General features: G+C 39.0%; 1 protein-coding gene and 1 long non-coding RNA gene across 2 annotated transcripts; both read right to left on the bottom strand.

Moving 5' to 3' along the window:
* Nucleotides 1-2,033: 2,033 nt before the first annotated feature.
* Nucleotides 2,034-10,581, bottom strand: LOC126615041 (uncharacterized). The gene is made up of 3 exons (XR_007620622.1): nucleotides 8,863-10,581; nucleotides 3,193-3,262; nucleotides 2,034-2,461 (listed from the first exon to the last, which is right to left on the bottom strand). It is a non-coding gene; the product is annotated as an uncharacterized LOC126615041 (long non-coding RNA).
* Nucleotides 10,582-12,582: 2,001 nt separating this feature from the next.
* LOC126615038 (zinc transporter 11-like) lies at nucleotides 12,583-14,653 on the bottom strand. The gene is made up of 3 exons (XM_050282744.1): nucleotides 14,065-14,653; nucleotides 13,483-13,523; nucleotides 12,583-13,343 (listed from the first exon to the last, which is right to left on the bottom strand). The coding sequence occupies exons 1-3, from the start codon at nucleotides 14,543-14,545 to the stop codon at nucleotides 12,828-12,830; spliced, it is 1,038 nt and encodes a 345-aa protein (XP_050138701.1). The 5' UTR covers nucleotides 14,546-14,653; the 3' UTR covers nucleotides 12,583-12,827.
* Between the last annotated feature and the right edge of the window lie 2,031 nt (nucleotides 14,654-16,684).

Raw genomic sequence — 16,684 nt, 5'->3', positions numbered from 1 at the left:
GACACACTTGTACATGAATCGATTTCCAATTGCTTTTCAATAAGTTATGAAGCTCAACACCCCAGATTAACCGTGATGCACTAATTAACCCTCAGATTTTCCTTTACTCGTTGAATTGGATGAATGCATGCGACAACCCAAATCATTCTCCAAAAGTGCCCTACATGAATGCATAATAGAGATACAATCAGAGATCATTACGTTCTATGAAAATCATAAGTGTTGACGAGACATTCGTAACTATGAATGCATGATACGTTTGCCAAGAATTCAATTAACGCGATTGTGACTAGCAACCTTCACTACTCATGAATATAAGTTCATAACGATTAGGTGAAACTCCCTTATATCCTAGCATCAAATTTATGCATGCAAACTAAGTGTCGACCCTCAATCAACATACAAGAATAAGTTTTGAATCAAACAGTTAATTGAATTGCATTCACAACTTATCAAATCACAATTAGAAGTAATCAATTCATATTGCAAATATGTTCATGGCTTTGAAATTCCCCCTAGCCAAAAGGGGTTTAGTTCCTCATACTTGCAATTAAACAGAAACAATTGAAATTAAACATTGAAAACCAAAGTAAAATACACCTAGAATGCTCCAGCAATCCAAATTGAATGGCTAGCACAACTCCAAGCAATCCTTCTTCCTTGTAAATATGTGGCACAAGGGTATGAGTGGTGAATTGATGGTTTAAGGGTTGCGGCAGATTATGTAGAGAGGTTTAGGGATGTGTAGAGAATATGTGGTGATGGGTAATATAGGATGGATGGGTAGATAGGTGGATGGAATGGCTGAGGAGAAGAGAAGAGTAGAGTGGATCCTAGATAGGTGCGGCAAGGCTTTATTTTATAGGGGAAGGAAAGGTATGGCTGGGAACTAAATTCAGAAAGGTTTTAATGCTCCAAATCCTCCAAGAAAAGGGTAATAAATCAGATTCCTAAGAGAAAAGGGTAATGGGATATGCAGCAACAAGGAAAAAGGGAAGGAAAAATGGATGCCTTGCACAGCAAGGGAAAAGGAAAGGGAAGGATGTGCGGCATCCCTTTTTAGCTGGGTTTGACCTTTTAGAAACATGTAATTAAGTGTCCTAAAGTGTTTAGAACACCTCTTTGAAGCTGGAAATTAAGTGGTGAAGGATTAGGAAAGGTTAGGACTAAAATAAGGTAACTTTGGCTAACATTCCTTCTTTCTTGATTGCATCTTTAACTTCCTTTTCTTTGAATTAATAACTTCAGCATAATCCTAGCCTCTTTTGGTCTTCAATTTCGTCCATCCACCTTGCTCCAAGCATGTGCTATCCATTCCAAGCCCAAAACTGCTCCAAAATGCACTTTCTTGCTACTTTAGCCATTTGGACCTATAAACACACGAAAATGGCTTGAAATACTAAATTAACTAAGAAATAACAACATAATTGCACAAGAACAAGCTAACTAAGTCGCATAAATATGCTCTTATTAGCCGGCCACCTTAGGAAGAATGGACTAGCATCCATTTCTTCCTAGGTCACTCATCTCTTCCTCAATGCTCTCCTTGGTATGGAAACTTAGAGGTTCCCTTTCTTGGGAACTTGGAGAATCCATTCCTTCATTTATATCCAAGAAGTCATGGAGCCAAGAAGCAAAGTTCCTCCATCCATATCCATGGAGCCAAGGAGCAATGAGACTAAGGAAAGAAGGCCCTCATATGGGTGAATATCCTTTGCTAAGCAAAGAGGTGCTTCAAAGGTATAAAAGTTTCTCAACTCTTTTCTTTAAGATTTGAGTTGAGTCTTAGTTCACCACAACTACTAGGCCTTAAATTTCATGGGTAAAGCTTTATTTTTGAGTGCATACAAGCATGATTCCTCCTTTAATTGTTAATTGCATGCATAGATGTTGCTCAAATGAACTTGTTTTCACAAATTTTTCCTTCAGAATTATGTGGAGAAGAGCCTTGTGTTTGATGAGAGACCATAGTATTCATAGCATGTAATTGAGACTGATTTGGAGATTTAGAATGAGGCATTGGTACTTGAGAGTGATATCAAGAAGGTGCATAAGAAGCAGTGGATTAAGGAAACTAAGATGCACCAATGTAAATCGGCCCTTTGTCATTATGAAAGCAAAACCAAGTAGAATGGTTAGTCTTCCCACAAATATGAAAGCCATGTTTTGATGGAGGTCTTGATCTACAAAAAGAAGCAGAATGACCATATGTGTTGCACAATTGACAAAGAGTCACCATTATATGCAATTGGAGGGGATCCAATAACTCCTGAGGTGGAATTAGGATACACATTGTAAGACTATCTGTTAAACTTTGCTCCTTGATTAAACTTGCCCCTGCCCTTTTGCTTGTTGTAATTAAATTGTATGTTCCCTCATGAGAAAAAACTGGATTGACTAGAAGATTGACCATAATTGGTATGTAACTGAGAGGTTGAACCTTTGGTAGCTGAGGAACTATCTGCAACCATAGCAGATAAGAATGGAGTGTGAACATTGTTTTCAACAATAAGTTCCTCAGCAAGAAGTTGGGATCTGAACTTCTTGAGAGAGATAACATTCTCACGGCCCCTAATCACACATCGAAATGTATTATACTCGGGAGGTAATCCATTTAATGCAAGAATCAAAATATCCTCATCTCCCTAGCAGCAAAAAGATAATCTCAAGCTTCTTTAATCTTTTGTAAGTATTAAGACACATTATCAGACCCTTTCTTGATTGTTGCAGATTATACTTCATTTGAAAGATACTAGTCTGAGAAACAGTGGAGAATTTTTCTTTTAGTCTGGTCCACAAATCTTGAGAGCTAACACTGCCAATAGTACAGGAAATAGCTATTGGAGAAAGAGTTGCAGTATACAACTACATTAAAGCACAATCATGCATTTTCTAGACAATATATTCCTCATTTTCAACAACAAATGAACAATCCACATTGCTATTATCAACACTAGAGGTTGTGACACGCCCAACCATGATATTCTCCCAAACACCAGGGTAGGCACGTGCTGGCCATCACCCAGAAGTGACAAAGCTATTCTAATATGCATGAGAACAATGAATATGAATAAAATAATAGAAATTTAAATATGAAGAATATGCAATTAAGGAACGTGTTCAGAGCATACAACTAACTAGAACACTAAAATAAATAATGTAAAATTGAATGAGCATAAGAATGGGTCCTACACCAAGAGGACTCGAAGATACCGATGCGGAAATGCCCTAACGCCAGGATTGTACACCTCAAATCTAAGTCCTGAGGAAGGGCAAAACAAACATGAGTGGACCAAGTTTATATATATATATATATATATATATATATATATATATATATAATACTGAAATAGTTATTCAATAACGTACTAACCCCCAAAGTTTTATGAAAACTAATAGAATGCCATAAAACCTTTCATAAAACATATGTCATATATAGTGTGCTAACTAGTGGTATCAGTATTGCTCGAAGGCATATAGAACTCTTCCTTCAAAACATTTCCTTCACAAGTATCAATCGCCCGTAGACTTCTATAGCACCCAACCCGTAGGTCAATATAAGTATCATCGCTTGTAGGCTCCTACAACACCCAACTCGTAGGTCAATATAAGTATCATCCCCCATACGCAGAACAGTGACCACTAGATAAGCACAAAAACATTGAATATAATCTTTCCAAAATATATCTCAAAACCACTTCATAGTATATAGTCATCCATCATATATACTATAAAGAGTGTAAAAACATGTTCATAAATAGTATATAGTCATCCATCATATATACTACAAAGAACATTAACTCGATAAAGTATAGTATTACAAAATATTCTCAATAAAAAATGATAATCATATAATGTAAATCTAATTTACACACAAATGTTTCATAAAACGTAACTATTAAATCATGCTTTTCATGTATGCATTTCTACTATTAAAGAATGCATTTTATAAGGGGTCCACTCACAGATACTTTGCCACCGAAGAGCCACGTAAACTAGGGCAGATGGAAACGCCACAATAAATGCACCTGAGCACATAAAGGGTCCAATTAATAAAACTATACTCAAATGATTAAATTTCGGAAAAGGACGTCAGAAACGGATTCATGACTTCGAATTACCCTAAGAAGGGTCTCGAGTAAATTTTGAAAAAGTCAACAAAAAGTCAACACGGGAATATTCCAAAGAATGTTCTAGGAATATTCCTCGGAATGTTTGAGGAATATTCTTCGAAATGTTCCAACCAAGTCAGATCAAAAGGTTGGGCCAGATTTCTCTTGGGTTTGGGCCGGTTTCTCTTTTGGGTTTGGGCTGGTTTCTCTTTTGAATTTGGGTTTTAGGTCCGAAGCAAAAAGGGCTAGGTTCAATGGGCTTGGTAGCCTGACCCAAGGGTTTGGGCTCTTGGGTTGGGACTAATGGGTTAAGGACATGGGTTGGGCTCAACTTAAATGGCCAAAGTCTGGGTCGAGGTCCATGGCCCAAAGACCTGAACCGGTTCAAGGTAAAAGGGTTTTGGGTTTTTAGTTGGCACGGCCCAACGGCCTGGTTTCGACGGAAAAAGGAAGCTGAAGCTGCCAAGCTCCAGTCAACCCCAAAACGTGACCAAAACATGTCGAACAAAATACCAAAATGAAGCCCAAAGAACAAGGAAGAGATTTATACCAATTTCACAACGTGTGGTGGCCGGAGTTGGCAAGAAATTGGTCTCAAACCCACAGGTAATCGCTGGAAAATATGGATAATGCTTCCCCTAGTTGTTCCTGCATTCAAACGTTACCAAGGTTCTCAAACCCACCCTAAACTAACCTCAAACATGATCTAAAGGGATTCTAGGAGGCTTACCTTAGTTGCACTGTCGAAAACTCGCTGGTGAGATGCAAACACAATGATTGTGCTCTAATGTGGGTTAGGAAGAAAGGGAGAATGATCCGGGGAGGGAAGATGGGGAAAATAATGGTCCAGGGGTGGTGGCTGTGTGTGAATGTCTCGGAGTGAGAAGCTCAGTGGTGTGAAGGTTGTCTTTGTGCGTGTTGGAAGAAGGGAAGGGAGGGAGTGACAGAGAGAGGTGAGAGAAAGAGTGATGATGGAGGTTACAAGGAAGGGAGAGGAGAATTAGAGTTGGGCCGGGGGGGGACAAAACCAAACAGAAGTGGCCCTACCAGGCACACAAATTAAGACCCAAAAGCACCTTTCAAAAATATCTAGCCCACTCCAAAGGAATTTACCAAAAATACCCTTTCGTTCTATAAAATCTGGGACTGATTGTCATAATCTACCCTCGTTAAATAAAATTCGTCCCGAAATTTGAATTAATTGCTGCACTGAAATATTCAAAAATAAGAAAAAGAAAAAGAAAAAAAAAATATATATATATATATATATGTAGTGAAGAAATCAAGACAGAGCGATTGCACAAAAGGGAAAATGTCACACCGTCACGATCGGGTTGCAATGATTTCATCTTTCGTGCCTCCAGGCTCACACCTTCTTCCCCCATCAGTGTAAAAGTAGAAATATACTTTACGAAGATATAAAGACGAAAACATATAATAGCATAAGGTAAAAAATATGTACGTATTATACGATAATGCTGAAATAGATGTGTAATAACATAGAGGTCGAAGACTTTATACTGGACTTAACAATGAAAGTGAAAATGACTCGACCAAACATTTGTAATGTTGAAAACACAAATATAAAACTATAATTAGTAATTTAAATACTTGTGCTGAAAACCAAAACCAAAAATGAAAGTGGGTCTCACCCAAGCATTCGAAACACCACGTACTCCGAGAACAGATGTGTCTTTAGGTCGAGCCCCAACAATAGCAAATTCGTAACAACTGCTGTACGGGTCTTCCTACCCACTTGCTTAACGAACCCAATGAATAAGTTATCCATACAACAGTCAACTGCCCACGATATCGACCACACATTTGTTTTCTCGATAAGCAAGCAGTAATTTCCCAAAGGTGCACAATTTTCCATATTGAAAATTTGATCTTCCGAATACCATTTTTGCCCTGCAACGTGAGAGTGTACAAAGATTCATCCAATTCTCGCCTCATCCACACTGTCGTACCATTCTAGAGCGCACTAATCAGATATGCTAGAAGTGTTTCGACATCCCCGTATTCACGAACAATAAGGTCCTAGAGTGAAGCAGTGGAAAGATGGGTTGAGACAAACACATATCATTGGAAAAGAACTGCTAGAGTACGATATGATGTTTATGAATTATAGCAAGATAATGAGATGTGACTATTCATTTCTACGTGAAGATAGTGATTGGTAATGCAATCCACTGACCACCTGGACAACATCCTTCGTCAATCTTTTACTAAAAGACAGCTCAAACCTCAGGGCCACATGAAGCTCTTCTGGATAAGTCTAGTAAGCTTGCGAGAAAGTTACAAGAACACTCTAGGATTTGAGGGTCAAAACAAGTCCATTAAATCTAGAATACAAGATATCTGGATTTGAATATACACTCTATTGCTTGAGTTCATACAAGTACCTATCTTGACCGTTAAGGATTATTAACCGTTCAAGATCTAATGTCACACACCTGATAACATCACTTGTCACACAACTTCGTCCGACATCTCATGAAATAATTTGACGTTTTGAAACTCCTAACAAATTTATATGGTTCAGTAGATTCAGCTTTTCAGCTTTTCCAATCCAATATGGTCTCACTGGATAATTGTCCAATTAGGTTCGGATGATCAAGATGAGCTTTGGGTGAAAGGTAGTAGAAAACATCAGTACGACAGAATGATCCAGTTTTACATTGAGGAACAAACAAGTGAAGGAAGGTGAAGATGCAGAAATAGAAGTCACTATTTATGATTATTTGGTTAATCGTCACAATATGCAACTACGTTACTCTGCTGATCTACTGTGCCTCAAAATTGGGAAGCCAAAATGTCCTACCTATGCCCCCCTTGAGCTTTGTGTGTGTCTTTCTACTGAGGTGTTCCGCAACTACGCTTGCACAATTGGGGCGGTACACCATGGTGCAATCGTAGACATTTCTATACTCTAGTAAAAAACAACGTTTGAAGAATTTGTCGTACAACTGACAATCGAGGTTTAGTGAACTTGACCTCGTGGTCAGAGTAAGCGAGAAAGTTAACAATAGAACAATCGCAGAAAACGTATTCTGAAGATCCACATGAATTTCCTCAGTAAGAACATGTCCGAGAACATTGGTTCGATCTCACCAACTATCACTTACTAAACGTCATCACAATTAGCGCTTACTCGCTTTCTCCAATACGCACTTCAAATGTTTTGACTAATGACCACTAAGACATGACTATGCCCGCCATTCCTAATGAAATCATGTCACAGAGTAGCATCACTTCTTGGGTCTCTAGTTGGTCTTAATCCACTCATACCACAAATGTTTTCCATTTCCTAAAACTCCTACGTAGATCTAACTCCACCCGCAATTCCTAGGGAACGCATGTCGCATAGTGGCATTGCCATCTTGGATCTTCAACTGGTCTTAACCAAACTTCATCTCACTGAGATTAAGAAATCATGCCACTTCAATGTAAAACTAACTTTACCGGCAATTCCCAAGGAATGCATGTTGCAGATTATCAATTCGATGTTGAAAGTCATCCAACAAACCAATTCATCACCGATGAGGTACAATCCCGACACAAGTTTCTTCTTCTTCCATAACATGTGACTATTCATACAGTATGAAGGTTGCACAACTGTGCCAAAAGACAACAATCTGAAAGTCATGACATCCAAATGATGTCATGACCGACACACCACTACAGTAACAGAAGATCCTAAGCATGCTCTAAACAAACCACGCTTTAATACCAGACTGACATGCCCGACCCTGATATTCTCCCAAACACCAGGGTAGACACGTGCTAGCCGTCACCCGGAGGTGACGAAGCCATTCTAACATGCATGAGAACAATGAATATGAATAAAATAATAGAAATTTAAATATAAGGAATATGCAATTAAGGAACATGTTCAGAGCATACAACTAACTAGAACACTAAAAGAAATAATGTAAAATTGAATGAGCAAAGGAATGGGTCCTACACCGAGATGACTCGAAGATGCCAATGCGGAAGTACCCTGACGCCAAGATTATACGCCTCAATTCTAAATCCTAAGGGGGCACAAAACAAACATGAGTGGACCAAGTTGATATATATATATATAAATACTGAAACAGTTATTCAATAAAGTACTAACCCCCAAAGTTTTCTGAAAACTAATAGCATAATATGTGATAGGTTTTCTGAAAACCCTAGCATGCCATAAAACCTTTCATAAAACATATGTCATATATAGTGTACTAACTAGTGGTATCAGTATTGCCCAAAGGCATATAGAACTCTTCCTTTAGAACAATTCCTTCACAAGTATCAATCGCCCGTAGGCTTCTACAACACCCAACCCGTAGGTCAATATAAGTATCAATTGCCCGTAGGCTCCTACAACACCCAACATGTAGGTCAATATAAGTATCATCCCCCGTAGGCAAAACAGTGACCACTTGATAAGCACAAAACTATTGAATATAATCTTTCCAAAATATATCTCAAAACCACTTCATGGTATATAGTCATCCATCATATATACTATAAAGAGTGTAAAAACATGTTCATAAATAGTATATAGTCATCCATCATATATACTACAAAAAACATTAATTCGATAAAGTATGGTATTCCAAAATATTCTCAGTAAAGCATGATAATCATATAATGTAAATCTAGCTTACACACAAACGTTTTATAAAACGTAACTATTGAATCATGATTTTCATGTATGCATTTCTACTATTAAAGCATGCATTTTAGAAGGGGGTGCACTCACAAATACTTCACCGTCGAAGAGCCACGTAAACTAGCGAAGATGGAAACGTCACAATAAATGCACCTAAGTACATAAAGGGTCCAATTAATAAAGCTATACTCAAACGATTGAATTTCGGAAAATAGACATCAGAAACGGATTCAAGACGTTGAATTACCTTAAGAAAGGTCCTGGGTAAATTTTGAAAAAATCAACAAAAAGTCAATATTCCTCTGAATGTTCCAACTGGGTCGAGTCAAAGGGTTGGGCCAGATCTCTCTTGGGTTTGGGCTGATTTTTCTTTTAGGTTTGGGCTTGTTTCTCAGTGGTTTTGGTAGCCCAGCCCAAAGGTTTGGGCTCCTGGGTTGGGACTAATGGGTTAAGGACTTAGGTTGGGCTCAACTTAAAGGGCCAAGGTCTGGCCCGAGGTCCATGGCCCAAAGACCTGGGCCAGTTCAGGGTAAAAAGGTTTCGGGTTGGCACGGCCCAACGGCCTGGTTTCGACGGAGAAAAAAGAAGTTGGAGCTTCCAAGCTCCGATCAACCCCAAAACGTGACCAAAACATGTCGAACAAAATACCAAAATGAAGCCCAAAAAACAAGGAAAAGATCTATACCAATTTCACGACGTGTGGTGGTCGAAGTTGGCCGGAAATTGGTTTCGAACCCACGGGTACTTCTCAGAAAATATGGAGAATGCTTCCCCGAGTTGTTCCTGTGTTCAAACGTTACCAAGGTTCTCAAAACTACCCTAAACTAACCTCAAACATGATCTAAATGGATCCTATGAGGCTTACCTTAGTTCCATTGTTGAAAACTCGCCAGTGAGATGCCAGCACAGTGACTGTGCTCCAATGTAGGCTAGGAAGAGAGGGAGAGTGATCGGGGGATGGGTGAAGGATAAAAGGATGGTCCAAGGGGTGGTGGCTATGTGTGAGTGTCTCGGAATGGGGAGGCCGGTGGTGTGAAGGTTGTTTCTGTGTGTGTTTGAAGAAGGGAAAGGAGGGAGTGACAGAGAGAGGTGAGAGAAAGAGAGTGATGAAGGAGGTTACGGGGAAATGAGAGGAGAAGGAGAGTTGGGCCGGGGGGGGACAAAACCCAACAGAAGTGGCTCTACCAGGCACACAAATTAAGACCCAAAAACACTTTTCAAAAATATCTAGCTCACTCCAGAGGAATTTACCGAAAATACCCTTTCGTTCTATAAGACGGGTTGTCACAAGTTGTAGAATGTTGAACAAAACGAACAGGGCAAGGGGTAGATCCATCAACAAATCCCATAGTACCATGACCTTCCAACAACAATTGTATTTGAAATTGCCAATTTAGGTAATTGGAATCATCCAATTTCACATGAACAGAGGTAGAAACAGTGGAAATAAGAGAGGTTATGGGAGATTGAACAATCTGGAGTTCAGAAAGAGTCACCATAATTGTGTATTGCAATTGGAGAATAACAGAAGCAAGCAACAATATCACAAACACCTTGCGTGCAGAAAATACCAATCTTTGAGAGAATCAAAGATTACTACTGTCATAGAAACCCTAGAAATCGAATTAGAAAATACCAATCTTTGAAGAAGCATAGCACCAATAGCAGGAATCGCTGTGAGAAGAAGACGAAGTACTCTGCGATCAAATCGTAGCAGAAGCAATTAGAGGATCGAAGATGCGCGAGCAACACCGGCGATGGATACTATGTTAAGCATCAGCCATTAATCAAGAAATGATGAAATTTAGAGAGAGATTGTAAATTGTATTACTATTGCTTAACTAAGAAGTTATTACATCACAACTGTTATTTATAGTAAAGCCATACATCATAACTGGAATCGTAACTAACTACTCCTACATTGAGTTGACAAGTGGCACTATATCTACCATTGATTATACTCTATTTTTATAAGAATATATCACAAGGTAGAATCTCTCATTCGGAGCGTCATTTTTTTGAATGGCTAAAGGAGACAGTTTGTACAATACGATGACAGAGTTCTTAACAGCAATACCACCTGCTTGAAATCAGTTAAAACATGTGTTGAAGGAGAAGTTTCGCAACCGTTGGGAGTTTCTCCTTTTCTGAAATTATGTCTTTCCGTTTGTTTACGGTGAAGCTTTTCAAATAGACTGTTTCACTTTGGTGTTAATAATCATGATTTGTGTGATTAGCTGAAGAACAGACTGCATTGATTGTCTGTACTGCATATATATGCCACTTTTTCCATTCTGAATCTGTGCTTTTGTGGGAACCTTTTAAATTACACAGTTTGGTCCCGAATCTAGTCATGAATCAAGGTGAACGGGATTGTCAATATTTAGCATTATTTTTATTCATTTTTCAAGCGATATTGAGGATAGAATCAAATAGACATCGAGTACAGGGTGAATGCAGTTAACTACTTAAACGGCAAGCTCCTTGCTTGGCACGATTATATCGTGTCCCAGATCGTGACAACCAATACTACTACTACAATCCCAAACAACACAACCAGAAACTTGTAATGGGGTGTGTCAACGGAGACAGCCATGTGAGCTGTATCGCCCTTTAAAAGCAGATGGTTTTTGGATACGTATATGAACACGCCGCATGCCAGACCTATCGAAATGGCAGAGATCCAATCCGCCTTCTACCTTGAGTTGTGCCCAACTCCGATACCAGTTGGACTGGAAATGGAGGCAGAAAACCATATGCCGGGCATGATAAGAAGGGACGGTCCAGAATCATTGAACTGGAGGGTCACTGTCCTGCTTAGTATACACATACCAAACCACAGAAAGTCTTGTTTGAATCAATCAGAAAAGTGCATTAGAGCTGTTCCCAGAAAAATACCACCAGCAAACTGTGAGCCTAGAACCAGAAACCCCTCGTTCCACTTTAAGAAGTAGGACTACATTCCGGCTGCAAATGTCCCCAAAAAAAAGACCGTGCACGAATCTTTACGAATATTAGAGGCTTGGTGCAAAGGCTGCGAATGTCGTTGTTCTTGTTGGTTTCACTTTCAACATCGCCGTGGCTGCCACAGGCGAATGTGGAGAGGGTGAGGAAGAGGAAGAGGAAGAGAGAGAGAGAGAGAGCTTGAGGAAATTGTAGCAAGCCATGTTCTACTGGTGCATGAGAAAAAGTTGAAGGTTTGGATTGTAAGCATAAAATAACATAGCATAGGATCACAGTTATTGACATGCATCAAGAAGTGAATGAACACAATACACCCCCGGCAAACTGCGTGCCAAGAACCAAGAACCCTTGGTTCCATTTAAAGAAGTAGAGCAACGTTCTGGCTCCAAAAGTCCGTACAAACACCAAAACCAAGCACCAAATCTTCACCAATATTAGAGGCTTGGAGGGAAGGGTGTGAACGTTGTCGCTCTTGTTGCTTTCATCGTCGTCTTGCCCACTGTTGGCCCAGGATGAGGCAGAGGAGGAGAGAGAGCTTAAGAAGATTGTAGCAAGCCATTCTGCAGTGGTGCATGAAAAATGATCAGTTCAGTGTGTTATTATACAGCATGTGTTTTGGACAGAATCTTAGGAATGAATCAATACGATCTGAAGATTCTAATCAAAGGATTTTGAGAAGTGAATCTTGTGCGAATCAAACAGAAGAAATGAGTACACAAGACGATGGCATTAGGCTGTAGTTCAATGGCATTAGGATACGCTGCTTTACCTGGAAAGGCCAAGGGACTTGTCAAAAATGGTTAAGGATGTTTACTCCTGCGCCTGAGGTACCGAGCTCGAATCCTCTTCCCCAAATATTGCTTATATATATAAACCCGGAAAGCATCTGTTTATAACTGTATCCATATGCATACAAAATAAAAACATTTGGAGATCATTACAACACTGCTCTCTATCCTGAACTAATAACTTATGATAGCAAAAATCTAAATAAAACCAAAATCACATCTACCAACCCCTTGCCTTGCTACTAACAAATCTATACTTCCGAACGCTTTCTTCCAGAAACAAATCGTGCACGAACAATGACTTCAAGTGTCCCAAATCATCACAACAGCTATTACCCCAATACCCAACAAAACTGCCAGAAACTTGTACTGGGGTTTGTCGACTGAAACTGCTCTGTCGGGTCTATAGCCCTTCGCCAATAAATGATTTATTGCTACGTATATGAACACTCCACATGCTAGACCCATTGAAATCGCAAATATCCAATCAGCCACAGCTCCTTGGGTTGTCGCATCTATTAGGATTCCGATTGCCACACCAATAGGGCTTGAAATAGCAAATGCAAAAGCGTAGGCAGCGCATGATAAGAAGGGACGGTTAGGCATCATTCGAAGGAGAGCAATGCCCATGGCAATGGCCGCAAATACCTTGTGAAGAGAAATTGTCCATAAGGCTTTCCAAGCATCGGCTTTGGTCTCAGCGACTCCAATTGCAATGCCCTCAAACACAGAGTGGAAACACAAGGCTACTATCAACAAGATGCTGTCCCCAAGTGAAGTAGCGCTTGCAACCACTGCATTTGCAAAGTGGTTATGGCTCTGCCGGGTCAACCAAAAACAAGTTTCGAGTTAGTCACAGAACCGCCACCAAGTAATCCCCCCAATGGGGCAATGCGTATGGAAATCCTGATACGATTACCACCAGAAGATATATGAAATTAGCAAGTATATATCTTACCTGAGTGCCATATTGACCACCCTTTCCCTGCTCAATATTACCTGTAGTGAAAAATAAACCATCACTTGACTGTCTTAGTTTTACAGTCAATATTACCTGCCTAGTTTTGCTTCATAAATTATTGTCGCAATCACAATTCTCAGCAAAAACACACATACAGTTCGTTTAGTGGCACCCCCGTCTCCACTTTGTTAAGTTTGAGGAGGTCGGAGTTCAAATGTCATAGACTACATTTGTTACTAAAAAACAAAAATCCAACATCAAACAGTTGTTTATTCAAGGACTGATTTTCAACACACTTTTAGTCCCTTTATAATTTTATATTTCTGGTCATCGAACTGAATAATTCAAACGAAAACAGGCAGAAGGTGATTTTCACATTTTTTTAGCTACTCGCACACCCTCCCTATATTTCTATACTTGTGGCCATCGGATTTCAAAGAATCAAACAAAATCAACGGAAATGATTAAAGAGGGTGTGTGAAAGGCTGAAAAGTGTGCGTGTTTATCATTTCCCGTTCAAGAAATTTCACACACTGAGCAAGCAAAGAGAAGAAAATATAAAATACCAAAAGCACTTACCCTGAACCTGAAGATCAGCAGCCGACACACCACTCTTATTCTTGAGGAACACATAGGAAATGACACAATCAGCAAGCATTGTAAGCAAGAATCCCCCACAAGCCAACATAAATGCAAAAGGGTATTCTTTTTCGGTCAAGTCCTTGAAAGTCTCATTGGAATCACTCAGAAAGTGCATCATCGCCGTACCAAAAAACACACCTCCAGCAAACTGCGTACCCAAAACCAAGAACCCTTCATTCCACTTGAAGAAATAAGGCGAAACTCCGGGTACGAACGTCCCAAAAAATATTATGATGAGGCACCAAATCTTGACTAGTATTAGAGGCCTCGAACGGAGGTCATGCGGGGTTTCGTTGTCGTTGGTGGCGGGTTCAGTTTCGTCGTCGTCGTCGTGGCCGCTGTGGGCTAAGGCGGGGATGGTGAGGCAAAGGAGGAGGAGAGAACAGAAGAGGAGTAACCGAGGGAGAGGTGGAGCCATCGTTGTTGACTTTTGGGTTTGGAGAGGAGGGAGAGAGGGGGATTGGGTTTAACGGATTTACATGTGGGTGTGGTTATAAATGGTGGGGGTTGAAATCTGAAGGTTTGGTTGTAGTACAAATTTTTGGGTGAAAAAAAAAAAGTGTTGTACGAAGAAGATGAAAGTGGTAAATATGGGAAGAGGGGTTTGTACTACAATCCATACAATACGTTGTTGTATGAGAAATGGGTGGTGGATTTTGGTTTTCAAACGTCTATCCACAACTTGACTTGGAGTCGATGTACGCAATCGCTTTCTGTTTCTTGTGTGGGGCTGGAGAGTTTCATGAATTACTTATTTTTATTTATTTTTTTGGTTTTGTTGGGGAAGATTCCATGAACCTTATTTTGTAAAACAAAAATGCTACTTTAACCATCAAATTATATCATTATTTGTATCATCTCTAATAGAAAGGAGATTCATATGCGTTGGTGAACTCTACCTCGATTAGAAAGAGAGTACAACTGATGGTATTACCAGGTGGTTAGTATAGCATTACTTTTTATAAAATGACAAATATCTTGTCACACACACATAGAAATTCACAAGAGCATCAAACAAAAAAAAATCACAAGAACCAGTCTTGTTTTCTATAATTCGATGGAACATTTCTTACCACTTCTATAAGAATATTATCATAAGGTAACATCTTTTATTGAAAGCGTCATTTTTTTCAAGTTCTTTAGAAAGTGATGTAAGTTTTGTCTTTATGAGCGTTATTTTTTTTGTTGCTTGGATGTTATGTAGTTAGGTTTGTATTGTTTTTATATTGCATTTGTTATTATGAATTTGTATTCCTTATCAATGATGTTCACTTTTTTTTTTTTAATTAATCAAATGTTTTTTACCTTCGAGAAAACTGGTTGACAAACCCAATCTCCTTTATTTTTATTTTTTACGTACAATGATATATATTATTTATTCAAAAAAGTGGAGTATAAATTGCAATCTACTATATTAAAACATAATATCTACCATAGTTACAAATTACGATGAATATCACAGCTTACACCTATAAGCTATGGGATGATCCACAAGAAATATGACAGGATTTGAACCTATGGCCTGGCTCAAGCCACACCGACAATGTTTATAATATTTTCTTTTTTCAATTTAATAATGGTTTATTTTTCTAAGAATGTAGACACACACCCGACTTTTCCTAGGGTCGGGACACAACACACAATTTCTATAATTTTTCAGTCATTTTTGTCCGAACATGTGCCCCTTATCTATGATTTTCATATGTTTAATCATTGTTGAATACACACTTGGTTGTTTGACGTTTAATATACGTATCACTAATAACGTTAAGATGGCAATTGAAAAGTATGCATCATGTCAATGTCCAAAAAACTGATGGAGTACCAATTGGACGTTGGCTCAACGGCACAACTGTGAAAATGCATTGCTTGACGGCAAAGCTAATTCCTTGTGTGGAATTCTTCAAGGAACAAATCGACAAGAACAAAGTCTACCATTAACTATGGTTCCATGTATTTGTTTTTAAGAATAAACGCGTTTTTAGTTTTGGTTTCTGTATAAATAGTCTGAACTAATGGATACAAAAAACTGACCTTGTGTTTCTATGCTTAGTTTCATGCCCTGAATTCACTTATGTTGTTCGTTTGGCATGATTCTGTTGTATGATCATAGTTTCGTAAATGGCCGCCACTTGACCTTTGTAGTAGACGAGGATCCGACTGTTGGATCATTATGAAAATATAGTATGTTGTTTATATGTATTATGAGAGGACCTTAGAAATTTACAGGTCATAAATCCGATGTATGTATCTTCCGGATTGAATAATCTTAGATTAATAACCTTTGTAGTATACGAGGATCTGACCGTTGGATCATTATGAAATTATAGTATGTTGCTATACGCATTATATGAGGACCTTAGAAATTTACATAACGGAAATCTGACTTTCCAATCCTCCGAATTAGATTACTAGGGTTGTTGACCATACCGTTAACCCCGTTGACTAAGGATTGAATTCTGGTCAAAATGTTCTGAATCGTTCTTAAATACTGAAATGAACCTTACTAGATATCTCATAGAGCCTAGTGGGTCTACCTTGGCCAGCGAGCCATCCT

Source organism: Malus sylvestris, chromosome 3, assembly GCF_916048215.2.
Source record: "Malus sylvestris chromosome 3, drMalSylv7.2, whole genome shotgun sequence".
Lineage (NCBI taxonomy): Eukaryota > Viridiplantae > Streptophyta > Magnoliopsida > Rosales > Rosaceae > Malus > Malus sylvestris.
The sequence above is the reverse complement of the archived record's forward strand: the minus strand, read 5'-3'. Positions and strand labels throughout refer to the sequence as shown.

What these genes read in the sequence shown, in the direction of transcription:
- LOC126615038 (XM_050282744.1), bottom strand. Translation starts at nt 14,545, where the DNA reads ATGGCTCCACCTCTCCCTCGGTTACTCCTCTTCTGTTCTCTCCTCCTC. An exon ending in TGCTGATCTTCAGGTTCAGG is followed by an intron (nt 13,524 to 14,064) that starts GTAAGTGCTTTT and finishes TTTTCACTACAG; the next exon opens with GTAATATTGAGCAGGGAAAG. An exon ending in GTGGTCAATATGGCACTCAG is followed by an intron (nt 13,344 to 13,482) that starts GTAAGATATATA and finishes TTGACCCGGCAG; the next exon opens with AGCCATAACCACTTTGCAAA.